Source organism: Cimex lectularius, unplaced genomic scaffold, assembly GCF_000648675.2.
Source record: "Cimex lectularius strain Harlan isolate CLEC.00 unplaced genomic scaffold, Clec_2.1 scaffold88, whole genome shotgun sequence".
NCBI lineage: Eukaryota > Metazoa > Arthropoda > Insecta > Hemiptera > Cimicidae > Cimex > Cimex lectularius.
Window position 1 is genome coordinate 1,457,683 of NW_019392660.1, and position 14,949 is coordinate 1,472,631.

General features: G+C 37.3%; 1 protein-coding gene across 5 annotated transcripts in view; it reads left to right on the forward strand.

Annotated features, from left to right (window-relative positions):
• LOC106668003 (atypical protein kinase C) overlaps nucleotides 1-14,949 on the forward strand; it is a 341,008-nt gene that overhangs the window by 156,145 nt on the left and 169,914 nt on the right. For all 5 annotated transcript variants that reach the window (XM_024224864.1, XM_024224866.1, XM_024224863.1 and 2 more), the window contains 2 exons: nucleotides 1,346-1,464; nucleotides 1,954-2,123. In XM_024224864.1, the coding sequence (XP_024080632.1) occupies nucleotides 1,346-1,464; nucleotides 1,954-2,123 (289 nt within the window). The remainder of the gene's footprint in view (nucleotides 1-1,345; nucleotides 1,465-1,953; nucleotides 2,124-14,949) is intronic.

The following is a 14,949-nucleotide window of genomic DNA, read 5'->3' on the forward strand; positions in this document are numbered from 1 at the left end:
CTGAAAAAAACGGTGCAATAGGATTTTAAATTGATCAAAATAATTGACAAAATTTTGGTAAAAAGTTTGAAAAATCAGCAATTTGGTTTGCGATTTATTAATCACATTTCATGTACAAACTGTCTGCCTAGCGTAAATATGCAAAGATTTGCTCTTTTTAACCATTCTTCACTGATAGTCAGAGCGATAGAGTCAGCGGAGATGAATTGACAAGCATTTTCTATCCTTGCAGTTCTTTAACTGAGGATGCTGGGTAGACACTGCTTTTTAAATACCCCCACAGAAAATAGTCATATGGTGTTAAATCGAGTGACCAAGGATCCAGCCATGAGGTCTTATCCACCTCTCCCAGAAGTGACGTTTCAAATAAAGTCTCAACTGCAAAGAATTGTTGGAGAATCACTCTTTGTCGTTGTTACAGAATATCATCTAATATTGTTGGTAAAACCTTCCTCAAAAACATTGGGGGACTGAGCACCATTTAAATTATTTTTGAAGAAATAAGGCCCTACTAATTTATTTCTGAGAATTCCACACCAAACGTTGATACTGTAAACCATCTGATGATGACAAGAGTACGAAATTGTCAGATTTTCCTCTGCCCACATTCAAAAATTCCAACGGTTTAGTATGCCATTAAAAGTGAACTGGATTCATCAGTCTGTAGGATGTATGGAGGAAAGTTTTCTTCAGCGTCCAAAATTGCTTCCAAGGAACGTTAGAGATGAGAGTGATACGGCTTAAAATTGTAAGTCGGAGTACATCTCTAATTTTATATTTTGAAAAACCTAAAACCCTTCCAATACTTCGGAGAGAGGGATTAGGATTTTTGAGAACATGCAGTAAAACATTCAGCTCCTCGTTGAAATTACGCTGCTGGTTTCTTGGTTATGAATCATTAAATTGATCCATACTCTGGGGCGATCAGGAAATTTTTGGGAGTACAACTGGACTGCACGATGAACAATACCGTCACTATCAATAAAGCAATCGTAATATCAACTTGCGTTAATTGGAAAAATATGCTCTTCAGTTCATTTTGAATGGAATATGAATGTGATGAGTAGGTACTATTGTAAAATTTATTTACTTCCAGGAATTAAGTCAAACAATGACAGAATGTAAACAAAGGCAATTACTCTGTTTACTTTAGTGAAGAAGCAAATTATTGGGATTAAACGAATTTTTTTTCACTTTTTGCGGTAATTGAAAGAAAACTTGCATTATTTTCTAGACAAACAAATAATTCTTTTCTGTAAAATTTAAACCATTGGACATGAGTTTTCCCCTGACACGCTTAAACCATAATTCGATTTATTAATGATAACTTATTTATATTTTTCAGTGTTGATTGGTGGGCCTTAGGAGTTCTCCTTTACGAGATGCTTGCTGGAAGAAGTCCGTTTGATATTGCTGGAGCTTCTGAAAACCCAGATCAAAATACGGAAGATTATTTATTCCAAGGTAAATTTATTTATTTTTTTATTACGGAAGGGGAAAACAGAACTTTTAAATTTATTTCTTCTTTTGGGCATTGATATTAATTAGGCAGGCATTAATTTCTATTTGTAAAAAGCAGCAAAATCAGCGTAGAGTTTGGAGTGAGCAAAGTCAAAATTACTTAATTAAAAATAAAAACAAAAATTGCAAACTGAAAAAATTATTTCTGCCGATTAAAACATGTTCAGATTAAACAGACATGCAGATTAAAGCAAGTAAAATAAAGATACAGATCATGTTAAAGAATATATTAATGGCCGAAGGAAATATGTAAGGTAATTAAACATGATGTAGGTTGATCACATTTTTGTGACAACAATTATTGCTTATCAAGAATCTTAACTAAAATCAGAATTTATTTGTATAATAAATTATTGTTAAAGATTATCCTGACTGCCTCTTACATGTACCGGCTTGTACAGTTTTTGATGGTACGGTTTAAATTTGTTTCAGTCATTCTGGAAAAGACCATCCGTATTCCCCGTTCGCTGTCGGTAAAAGCTGCCTCCGTACTTAAAGGGTTCCTCAATAAAAAGCCCGAGGACAGGCTTGGCTGCTGCAGAGAGTCTGGCTTTATGGATATAGTGAACCACCCGTTCTTCAAAAGCATCGAATGGGAAACGGTAAGAGTGCTGAATAAATCTGATTTTAAAATTGAATTTTGTTTATTTCAGTTTGTTTATTTTTTTTTGAAAGAGGGTTATTAAGAAAAATACAGTATACACTGGCAGGCACAAAAATACACCCACTTCATTTGTATATATTTTTATGTAATAATTAAAGTTTCACGTTTAGTAATTGATTCTTTGTCTAACTAAGTTAAAAAAAAATTAAATGCAAAGGAAAATGAAAAATGAAAAAAAAAAAGAAAAAAAAGACGGACAGATAAACTTTAACTTTTTTAAGTCTTTAACGTTTGATAATTGTCTTTGACTAAAAATTAAAAAAAAAGAAAGTAAAATGCTAAGGAAAATGAAAAAAGAAAAAAAGAAAAAAAGAAAAAAAAACAGACGGACAGATTAACGTTTTTTTAGTCTTCAACGTTTGATAATTGAGTCTGTCTAAAAATGAAAAAAAAGTAAAATGCTAAGAAAAATGAAAAAACAAGAAAAAAAGACAGACATAAACTTTAACGTTTTTTTAGTCTTTAACGTTTGATAATTGAATCTGTCTAAAAATAACAAAAAGTAAAATTCCAAGAAAAATGAAAAAACAAGAAAAAAGACAGATAAACTTTAACGTTTTTTTTAGTCTTTAATGTTTGATAATTGAATCTGTCTAAAAATAAAAAAATGTAAAATTCTAAGAAAAATGAAAAAACGAAAAAAAAGATAAACTTTAACGTTTTTTTAGTCTTTAACGTTTGATAATTGAATCTGTCTAAAAATAAAAAAAAAGTAAAATTCTAAGAAAAATGAAAAAAAGAAAGATAAACTTTAACGTTTTTTAAATCTTTAACGTTTGATAATTGAATCTGTCTAAAAATAAAAAAAGTAAAATTCTAAGAAAAATGAAAAAACAAGAAAAAAAGACAGTCAGATAAACTTTAACTCTTTAACGTTTGATAATTGAATCTGTCTAAAAATAAAAAAAGTAAAATTATAAGGAAAAAGAGACGGATAGATAAAATTTGTTATTTAGATTTTTAATTAACATTTCAATATCGCATATTTCCACCCCTTACCAAAGCAAATAGTGCACTATCGAATGGGATACACACCATAAGTGTTTTCTTTCAATGGTTAAAAGTTAAATAACTATTATTTACTCGTCAACTGTGATTCTGGAAACGTTGGATCATTACTTTGTATTATAATTGTTCAACTACTAAGCCTCATGTAAATGAGATTAGCACTGTTAAGGGACTAACTGTAGTTTGTTAGTGAAGTTCCATTAGGCTTTCTACTGTCAGAACTTTCCCCTGTCTGCGCTTTAAATACGTTAGTCGCAAAGTTAAATATCACACAGGATGTCATCCGATGTCAATGTTTTTCATTATATCCACTGTCTGTCGCAACTAAACAACACATGAAAATAGAATCTAATTATTTAAACAATTTAGGATTTCTGTACAAGCAGAATAAAATTTTTGTGGTCAGGGTTGTTTAAATTATAGGAACACAATTGACAAATGAAAAAATAACATGGAATTTTGTTGTTGTTATAAAGTACTAAAAAGGAATAAAAGTATAAACCTGCTAGTAAATTATTTTACACAACACAACTTTACTGCCCAATTTTATGCCCAGTGTTAATATTAACCTTTGTACTTGTTCAGGGGAATAATAAACTTTTCGCGACCACTTTTCATTATAATTGCCTGTACATTCTCCACACTGTGTATTATGCTCTTGGTTGATTTTTTCTCTCTGTAGAACTTTGGTACTTTTAATATGATCGTAAAGCTCCGGAGATTAAGAGCCAACTTCCTGTACCCTTGAACTTGAGAAGCGTTTTTCGTATTGAAAGGATTTATTGGATGGATCTTTTATGGTTTCTTATGGGCAGTCTTTGCACTCATTAACATTTTAATGATCGCATGGAATGCAACCTTTGTTTCTGCGTCACTTGAACCAAACCCTAAATTTACCTTTTGTAAAGGTTAATTGCACATGAGATTTTTATGGCTCTCTTTACGTTCTTTAATTGTTTTCAAACTATTGGTTTTGAAAAGTTTACTATATCCAGGAGTCATTCTCGAAACAGTAAAAAGAATCTTGATGTGATTCTCCTCGCTCGGTTGGTCTGTAGCTGAAACATATCTGATAGATCCCGTTCATCACTTCACAGACATGAGGGAATCATGAGGAACACTCTGGATCAAGGTATGATCTTGAAGAAGAAAATTCTGTTGTTACTGTCAAGATTTCGATCTATTTTATGTCATCATCAGGGCAAAACAATCTTAAATGTCTTTAGATTAACATATTTAAATTTTTTACAGGTGATCTCAAATTTCCTTTAAGACCGACTCAGTCCCAATATTGCCAAGGTCTGTTACAATCCTAAGGACTTGGTTACAGTCCTTGGCAATGGTGGGACTGAGTCGGTCTTCGTGGAAATGGAGATCGCCATTAAAAAAAACTTAAATGTCAATCAATAGACATATTTAAGATTGTTTTGCCCTGATGACCTTACAATAGGTCGAAAGCTTGGCAGTAAAAACTGAATTTGCTATCTTCTTCAAGACCATAACTCTATCCAGAGTGTACTTGAGTGAAAAATTAGTCGATATTTCTAATACTGAAAATGAGGTTATGAGATAAAGGATTACCATTGGTAAATCTGTCCTGCTGAATTAGTCAGCCAGTTGTAACTGAAATAATGGATCTGGGTTTATGATGAGTCAGTGTGTGGCCTAGTCTAGGACTCCAGATATGGCAGTGGTTTGATTTAAGGCAGAAAACGCTTAAATTAGCAAAGATAATTAAAGATGGCGAGAAGCTGAAACTTAACTGGGAGACCAAACGTCAATGATAGCTCACCAACATGACTAACCTTACACTCGCAGCATTGCCTTAAAATGTGTCAATCGTTAGGTTTATATATGAAAACGCATAAAATTAGTATAACCACGAATTAAAAGAACGACCGATTACTGAAGATGGCGTGAAGTTGAAACTTGGCTGAGGGACCAAACAGCAATGATGGGCTGATACGAACAGGCTTACATGCAACATTGCCTCAAAATGTGGTGAATTGTTAGATTTGGACTAAAAACACTTAAAATTGGAACAGATCACAAAATAAAACGCACGGCTTATCACTGATGATGGCGAGAAGCTGAAACTTGACTGAGAGATCAAACAGCAATGATAGGCTGAGCTATATGAACAACCTTACATGCAACATTGCCTAAAATTGTGGCAACAAGTTAGATTTGAGAGCGAAAACCGCTTAAAATTAGAACAGATCACGAAAGAAAACGCACAATTTATCACTGATGATAACGAGCAGCTGAAACTGACTGACGGACCATATAGCAATGATAGGCTGAGTAATATGCAACATGGCCTCAAAATGTGGCAAAGCGTTAGAATTGAGACAGAAATACTTAAAATTGGAAAAGATCACGAAATAAAACGCAAGGCTTTTCACTGATGATGGCGAGAAGCTGAAACTTGTCTGAGAGATTAAACAGCAATGATAGGCTGAGCAGAATGAAGAGCTTTACGTCAACACGTGACAAAGAGTGCGATTTGAGAGTGAAAACCCTTAAAATTTGCACTGATCACGACACAAAACTCATGACCGACCACTGAAGACGGCGAGAAGCTGAAACAACTGAGAGATCAAACCAACGAAGATAGACAGTCTAAACCTAGAGTCCTCTCTAGCACTGTTGCTTCCAAATGTCCCAAGAGTTGAATTTTCATCCGAAAATGCATAAACGGGCACATATGACAAAATACCGACCGATCACTGAAGAAGGCGAGAAGTTGAATGAATATGTCTGAGAGTTTCAATACAGCGACGATTGGTAGTCCAAAATGATCGAAGGCTAAATCAATGTGAAAATTCTTGACTGTTAAATTAAAAAAAAAATCTTAAAATAGCAACAAAATATTTTGGTTGGTTCAAAAAAGTTTTGCCTGATAAAGATCTCTGACGTTATTCCTTCCTTCCTGCGGAGTAAACAGAAGAACAGAGAAACCTTGTCATAACGCTTCAAAATTCATAAGATCGCCCTCCCCCCACCGTAGTAAAAGTATGAAGACGCTAGCCAGTTCCGTGAGATAAAAAGTAAAACGATAAGGAGCCGAAGACAAGTACAATTCCTGGAAAGAGTGATAGATGAAATCAGCGTGTGGGGTAAAGTGATAGGGCTGAGGCAAGTTGTAAAGATCCAAGTTACTTTCCTCTTATTAGAGTTAGTGCCGGAGTTTCTTGGACAGTTTTAGATTATCTCCACATGTCACCCCTCCTCCTCGCCCTCTGTCTCATTCCTCCAATATTATAAGGATTTATTACACCGAAGGGAGGAGGAGCAATCAGGGAGAGTCACATTCATTTTTCTTGACCAAACTTCACTAACTGCTTGTTGGGTGTCTTTTAATACGGTTATCCAGAACATTTGTAGCCGACGGAGGTACTGTTTCTCTGACGGATAGGACGGCGAGACAATGGTACTCATCCATACGAAAGTCCCTTTTCGCTTCTGCCTTATAACTAATCATATGACTACTAAGCACCAAAAATCGTTTTATTCACACACACTCACTACAAAATGATAAGGGATTAAAGCTTTCGTCGAGGGGAATGGTGCATGTAATGTCGTTCTTTTTTCAGCTTATTATAGCTATTTTGGACTCTCAGTCAAGTTTCAGCTTCACGCCATCTTCAATGATCGGTCGTGCGTTTTATTTCTGGGTCTGTGCTCATTTTATGCGGTTTCAGACGTTAATGTAACCATTACAACATTTGGAGCAATTCTTGCGTTTAAGGTTGTTCTTTTTTTCAGCTTGTCATGGCTGTTTTGATTTTTCAGTCAGGTTTCAGCTTCTACATCATCAGTGATGAGTGGAGCGTTTTATTTCGAGGTCTGTGCTATCGGGTTGTCCGGAAAATAATGCAGGATTTTAAGTTTTCATTAAAAAAAATCTATATAAAATATTCTGTTTACGTTTACAGGATTACTCATTTGTATGAATGTCAACACTTATTAATCCTCTTCCAAATGATATTGTTTGTTTACCTCTGTAGCATTCCGCTACTTGGAAATAATTCAGTCATCCTTATAATGTCAAAGCGAGAATTTCGTACGATTTTCTTTTACGAGTTTAAACTCGGCCGAAGCGGAGCCCAAACGGCTAGAAACATTAACCAAGTCTGGGGCGAGGGTTGTGTTAATGAGTGCACTGTGCAAAGGTGGTTTAAAAAATTTCGGGAGGGAGATTTCAGCCTTGAAGATGAAGAAGGTCGTGGAAGGCCTTCCTCTCTTAATGATGATGTTCTGCGATCAGTGGTGGAAGAAAACCCCAAAACAACTGTTCGAGAACTTGCAGAGCAACTCAAAGTCAGTAAAACGACCGTCGCTGACCACCTCAAGGCGATTGGAAAAGTGAAAAAACTCGAAAATTGGGTTCCACACTCATTAAACGATCGCCAAAAAAATCAGCGCTTTGATGTTTGTGCATCACTTCTTTGTCGAAACAAAAATGACCCATTTCTGGCCAGAATTGTTACATGTGACGAATAGTGGATTCTCTACGATAACACTAGACGTTCTGGACAGTGGCTCGACAAAGGAGAAGCTCCAAAGCCCCCAACTCATCAAAAAAAGGTAATGGTTACGGTATGGTGGGCTTCATTTGGTTTAATACACTACAGCTTCTTAAATCCTGGCGAAACCATCAATGCTGAATCATACTGTAACCAAATTAATACCATGCATCAGAAATTGGCAGTAATGAAGCCCTCTTTGGTCAATCGGAAAGGGCCCATTTTGTTGCATGACAACGCTCGACCACATGTGTCACGTGTAACGTCACAAAAATTATTGGAGCTTGGCTATGAAACTTTGCCTCACCCACCCTACTCTCCGGACCTCTCGCCTACTGACTACCATTTTTTTAGACACCTGGACCACTACTTACAACACATAATATTCAAAAATCAAACGGAACTGGAAAATGCATTTATTGACTTTATCAATTCTAAAAATTCTGAATTCTACTCAGACGGAATTAATAAGTTACCAACACGTTGGGAGAAATGTATTGAGAGTATGGGAAATTATTTTGATTAAAGAACATTGCTTTAAAGTAACTAGTTTCTTTTTTTTTGTTTAATACCAAAATCCTGCATTATTTTCCGGACAACCCAATAATTTTAAGACTTAGGTCTCAAATGTAACTCATTACCACTATTGAAGCAATGTTGCATGTAACGTTGTTCATGTTGCTCAGCCTATCATTGCTGTTTGATCACTTAGTCAAGTTTCTGCTTCTCGCCATCATCAGTGAAGGGCCGTGCGTTTTATTTCATAGTTTGTGCTAGTTTTAAGAGTTTTCACTCTCAAATCTCTATTCCATATTATGTTGCAATATTATGTGTAAGGTTCTTCATTTTGGTCATCCTATCATTGCTATTTGATCGCTCAGTAATGTTTCTACTTCTCACCATCATTAGTGAAGAATCGTGCGTTTTATTTAGTGATCTGTGCTAATTTTAAGTTTTCTTTCTCAAATCTCTATTCCGTATTATGTTGCAATATTATGTGTAAGGTTCTTCATTTTGGTCATCCAATAATTGCTGTTTGATCACTCAGTCAAGTTTCTGCTTCTCACCATCATCAGTGATGGACCGTGCGTTTTATTTCGTGATATGTGCTAATTTTAAGAGTGTTCATTCTCAAATATCTTTTCCGTATTATGATGCAATATTATGTGTAAGTAATTAAGGCTTTTAGTGGAGACGAAAAACCTTAATTAATTGTAATGATTTAATTAGTCAAGCGGGCCACGAAATTAGTGAAATTATGTGTAAGGTTCTTCATTTTGGTCGGCCTATCATTGCTGTTTGATCTCTCAGTCAAGTTTCTGCGTCTCACCATCGTCAGTGATGGACCGTGCGTTTTATTTCATGTCCTGTGCTAATTTTAAGAGTTTTCGTCCTCAAATCTCTTTTCCATATTATATTGCAATATTACGTGTAAGTTCACTAGTTTCGTGGTCCGCTTGACCAATTAATATCATACCATTAATTAAGCTTCTTCATTTTGGTCAACTTATTATTGCTGTTTGATCACGCAGTCAAGGTTCAGCTTCTCGTCATCGTCAGTGAAGGGTCGTGTTTTTTATTTCATAGTCGGTGCTAATTTTAAGAGTTTTCGTTCTCAAATGTCTTTTCCGAATTATGATGCAATATTATGTGTAAGGTTCTTCATTTTGGTCATCCTATCATTAATATTTGATCGCTCAGTAAAGTTCCAGCTTCTCGCCATCATCAGTGAAGGGTCGTGTTTTTTATTTCATAGTCGGTGGTAGTTTTAAGAGTTTTCACTCTCAAATCTCTATTCCATATTATGTTGCAATATTATGTGTAAGGAAGGTTCTTCATTTTGGTCATCCAATAATTGCTGTTTGATCACTCAGTCAAGTTTCTGCTTCTCGCCATCATCAGTGAAGGGTCGTGCGTTTATTTCATACTCTGTGCTAATTTTAAGAGTTTTCGTTCTCAAATCTCTTTTTCATATTATGTTGCAATATTATGTGTAAGGTTCTTCATTTTGGTCAACCTATCATTGCTGTTTGATATGTCAATCAAGTTTCAGCTTCTCGCCATCATCAGTGATGGGCCGTGCGTTTTATTTCATGATCTGTGCTACTTTTATGAGTTTTCGTTCTCAAATCTCTTTTCTGAATTATGTTGCAATATTATGTGTAAGGTTCTTCATTTTGGGCAGCCTATCATTGCTCTTTGATCTCTCAGTCAAGTTTCAGCTCCTCGCCATCTTCAGTTGTGGGTTGACATGATTTTTAGTGGATTTACTGCCAAACCCTTTTTCTTTCTGCAACGTCATTCCATAAATGTGTTTTGTGTTGGAAATTCTGTTGGTTAATACATTTAAATGAAAAAAAATCGATAATTTGCCCTCTAATCACTCGATTTTTCGACCTTTATACCTGTTTTGTTCACCCGCCTCGGTCCCTTTGTAAATTGTCTCGGGGTGAATAAACCGCAGTATTTAAAAATAAATCTTAACGCTTGCACCCATTAAACCGGATGGGCTTATGCTGTACCACCGGCCGCTTTAAAATCTTGTGAGCACGTCGTTAGATGGGCGGGGTCATAACCGTAGCTATAAAATCGAATAGCCATAGTTATAGTTACAGGTTATTTTTCGCTCGTATGTCATACGCGGTTAACTCGGAAATTTTTCTTTTGACATAAAATCGCTCCATCCCCCTCATTCCTTTATAAACAGTTTGTTTATGTTTATGGGTGGTCCGGGCCGTTTTGAAATATCCCAGTTATAAAACGCCAGTTATTGTCTTGATATATTACAGATTTGTTATTGTTAGGCCGAAATTATTTATTTAACGATTGAAATCTTGCGTTAATTCTATGAGAAAGTTTCGAACATTTATAAGTGAAATCTCTGAGCTTTCGTGTTTAATTGAACCTTTTGCCCTAACTTCTTCAAGTTAGTCGCTATTTGATAAGTGAAAGGTCAGCTAGATTAACCTTTCCTCCTGGCAGTTTTAACGGACTCTGCGATTTTTTCTCACAGACTTTTACCCAGATGTGTGACAGTTTTAAACTTCTTTAAATCCCTGACTCGACGGGCAGGCAAATTTGTCATTAACATTTAACACTTTAATAGAATTTTTCAACTAAGCAGAGTATCCGGTTTTAAAATAGAAATATAGTGTATATTGACGAGAAATAGAGAAAATGACCTTGCGGTCCCGCATTACTCTGACATGGTCTATCACACTGTCTATCCTCATGAACTGGTTAAAGGAAAAATGATGAAATAAAAAACAACAATCGAACCACTGAGGATGGATCGTGAAAAACGTCAGACACCCAAACCAGAGATAATGGACAGATTAGGATGATGAGAAATACACTGCATGGCATTATACTGATCAACTATGCTCGATGCTTTCAGTATGCTTTCAGACGAGTTCCACCACTCGCCCTCTTTGGTCGTTTATGGTTTGTTTTGCTTTTTGTGTTCCTTTTTATGCATTTTAAGACCATCGCGACGACGGCAAGCGGCCTCATACCTGTGGTATTGTTCTTCTGGGTTTTGGAAACATTAAGGATCAATTTTAAGATTTCTAGAATTTTTAAGATTCTAAGATTTTCTTCTTTTGTGGCAGGATGCTAAGCCACTGTAAGGTTCAAGAAAAAGTCCATGTTGGCAAGAGGGCTTTGGCCATGTCAACCTTTTCGCTGCCTCTAGGCCCCATGCCAGGGTCAGGTCATTAGTGTCACTGACTTCCGTCAGGGCCTCCATGCAGTTCCAAACACTCTTTGCCTTCACTTCGTATGAGTCTAGGGCCTTTATTTATGCCTGCCTGTCAGGCATCATGCTTTTTATTTCCCTGGCGCAGTGTTCAATCGGTAAGATTTCACGCTGAAAAACTGTAGGTTATTACGTAGGTTTACCTCAGTTCGGTCTTTGGGTTCATCCCTAAGACTCCACCTCCCGTGCACTTGTCGGTTTTGTAGGCGCCAGAGTACCAATAGGAATTAGCTAGCCGCCTTTAGCGGAGTTCCTTTGACCCATTCTTCCCGTTCTGGTAATCATGATCATGGATCTTCAAAAGGTACTGTGACTGTTTCAATCATTTCTTCTTTTTCCTCACTCTCTTTCTTTCTCTCTCTCTCTCTCTCTTTCACTTATTCACTTATTCACTCCTTCCCTCTCTCTTTTCCCCTCTCTCTTTTCGCTTACTTACTCATTCCAACACTCTTCCTCTTGCTTTCCCCCGCTCTCCGCCTACCCGCTTCTTCCTCTCACTCTCTGCCCCTTACTCTTTTCTCTCTCTATCCCTGCCTCTCATTCTCTCCCACTCTCCCCCACTTCCCTTCCCCTTCACCCCGTCTTTCTGTTTGTCTGTCTTTCACTATTCTTAAACATGTGAGAATGGCCCTTGTTCTTACGGGTCAGATCCGAGGGTCACCGATAGTGCTCTTCATGCCTTTACAAGCCGCCGGGCAAACGCACCTTTGCGGCACTGACGCCACTGATTTAAGACGATTAGCACCGTTTACATAAATAGTTTTAGATGTTATAAAAAAAATTAAGAAAAGGAGTTGAAATACTAATCATGGATCCTCAATAGGAACTGTGGCCCTTTCACTCATTCCCTCTTTTTCCTCTCACTCTCTCTCTAACTATCTCAATCACTCTGTCTGTCTCACTTACTCACTTACTCTCTCATTTTACTCCTTCCCTCGCCCTTTTCCCCTTACCTTTCATTTACTCACTCATTCTCCCACTCTCTCTATTTTTTCCCTCTCTCTCCCGCTCTCCCGCTTCCTATTCTTTCTGTCTCTCTCTTTCACTCCTTCCCTCGCCCTTTTCCTCACTCACCTTTCATTTACTCACTCATTCTCCCAATGTCCCTATTTTTCCCTCTCTCTCCCGCCCTCCAGCTTCCTCCTCTTTCTCTCTCTCTCTTTCACTTCTTCCTTCGCCCTTTCCCCTTTTCACCTTTCATTTACTCACTCCTTTCCCCACTCTCTCTATTCCCCTCTCTTCCCCCCTCNTCTTTCTCTCTCTCTCTCCCCCTCTCTCTCTCTCTCTCTCCCTCCCGCCCTCCCTCCCGCTTCCTCTTCACTCTGTCTCTCTCACTTACTCACCCACTCACTCATTCATTCACTCCTTCCCTCGCCCTTTTCCCCTTTCACCTTTACTCACTCATTCTCCCACTCTCCTTTTTTTTCCCTCTCTCTCCCTCGTTCCCGTTCCTTCTCTTTCTATCTACCTATCTATCTCTATCTCCTACTCATTTCTCCATGTAATGTCTAATTTTTGGGCGAAGATGGTCAAGTGATGTTTCAGTATTGGTTGAAATGAAAGACTCTCCCTCTCTAATACTCTTAACATTTAGGTGAGAAGGGTGTTTTGTTTTTTGTATTTGTACGTGTATATTTCCTTAAAATTTAAAATGCAAATGTGCGTAATTGTTTCAACATTTGTCTAACACATTGAAAACGGTGGACAAACTCCATCACGGGTTTCCTGCTACGGTTCGTCAGAAGGCATTTTCCAATTAACGATAACAGATAATGAAATTGAGTTTGTAGCCGGCCTCTTGTTTGTTCGGCAAATAAATGTCGTGCCGTCGGGTCTAAACAACGAGTTCATCAATAGGGACGAGGAGACCCTGTGTTTAATCGGACGCAACAAAACCAGCCGAAGCGTGAACTCAGATTGGCTTAAGTACGTCTTGCCCGGGGCCGCGGATAGGGACGTCCACCTTATTGCCATGTCGTGCGGAAATTATACTGAGAAATGAGACCAACCCCGGCTCAGGAAATCCAGGGAGAAAGGGGGACCCTCCTAACAAGCATTTATTGTCGGAAAAATTTGTATTCCATTGTCAGCGAAATAATACAATTCGCCAATTTTGGACTCTTATTGCATTATTATGTCGACTTTTTGCTTGTTTTGTACAGGGCGTATTTTCCTTTTAGTAATTACCGTTTTTCTCGTAAATATTATTTTAAAATTATACGATAATTTTTTATTTTTACTCTTGAGGCATAATAATTATGAGATTTTAAATTTGCCTGCTCACGAGAACGTCTAAACGATAAGAATAATCTCCGATGAATTTGTTTTTTTTTTCTTGTGTGTAACATTTGTGATTTAGAGAGAAAAAAATTGGCAAGTCGCCTGATTTAAAAACTTCACGAATTCCCCAAGTTTCTAGATTGATTTTATCAGGAAAGGTTTTTTCACCAATACTTAGCGTCAGTGAAATTCGAAAAACCCGCCAAAGTCTTCCCATGAAATTATGAGCAAGATTAATTTGGGGTAGCAAAGAAAAAGAGCTGATTCGTTTCATTGAGTGATCGGTTTGTCCCATCCCTACTGTATTTTATATAACTAAACCATTTGCAGGTTATGCAATTCAAGAGAAGAAACTATCCATATTGTCTTCCAACCGCTTAATCGACACATTTTCTACTTTTTTCACTTAAACATCTCCACCTCTATATGTTAACTTGGACTTAGACCTCAAAACAGCTCTTTCACATTGGACATTCTTGCTAATAAATACTTTCTGTCACATGTTTCACAGGCTATTGGAAAAATTACGAGCTTTGTATCTTTAATTTCGCCTTCTCCATACTCACGCTCATCTGGAGATCGTAGAGCAAATCTACACTCATCTGAAAAAAGTGCAGCAGACCAATCGTTCGAAGACCTAAGCTATGTCTCGAGCAAATGGCAACTCTGTGTGTTCTGGTCAATTCTGGTCCTCTTAGGGGGCAAAATCAATCCATACTGATTTAGCCTTCTTCGAGCAGTGCGTTCAGAAATTTGGTCTTCTCGAACTTGCTGGAGCTGATGCACCTCTTGCATAACAGTAAGGTGCCGGTTTCGCAAAATTTTCAGTCAAAAAACCACCATCTTGTCGTTCTGTTACCCTAGGGCGTCCAGAACAGGGTCTTCCATGGTAAAACCCAGTTGCTCGAAAACTTCGTAGTGTTTCGTAGGAAACTCCCATGGCAATGGCCGCTATCTGATGGAACGTCCATCATCAATAAGTGCTAGACCACGCGCAACATTCTCAGCTCTAAGTGGCATGTTTAAGTTTGAAAATTGAAATTAAGAAAAGAAAGATCAATGTTATCGGGAGGAGTGTGTGCGGGCGTGACTCGTCCCCCATCATCAGGCGCTCATTCTGATGGTATAGACTCGTTCTCAACCCGAAGTCCCATGTTGGGTGTTAAATTTTATCACAGGTGAATATTATT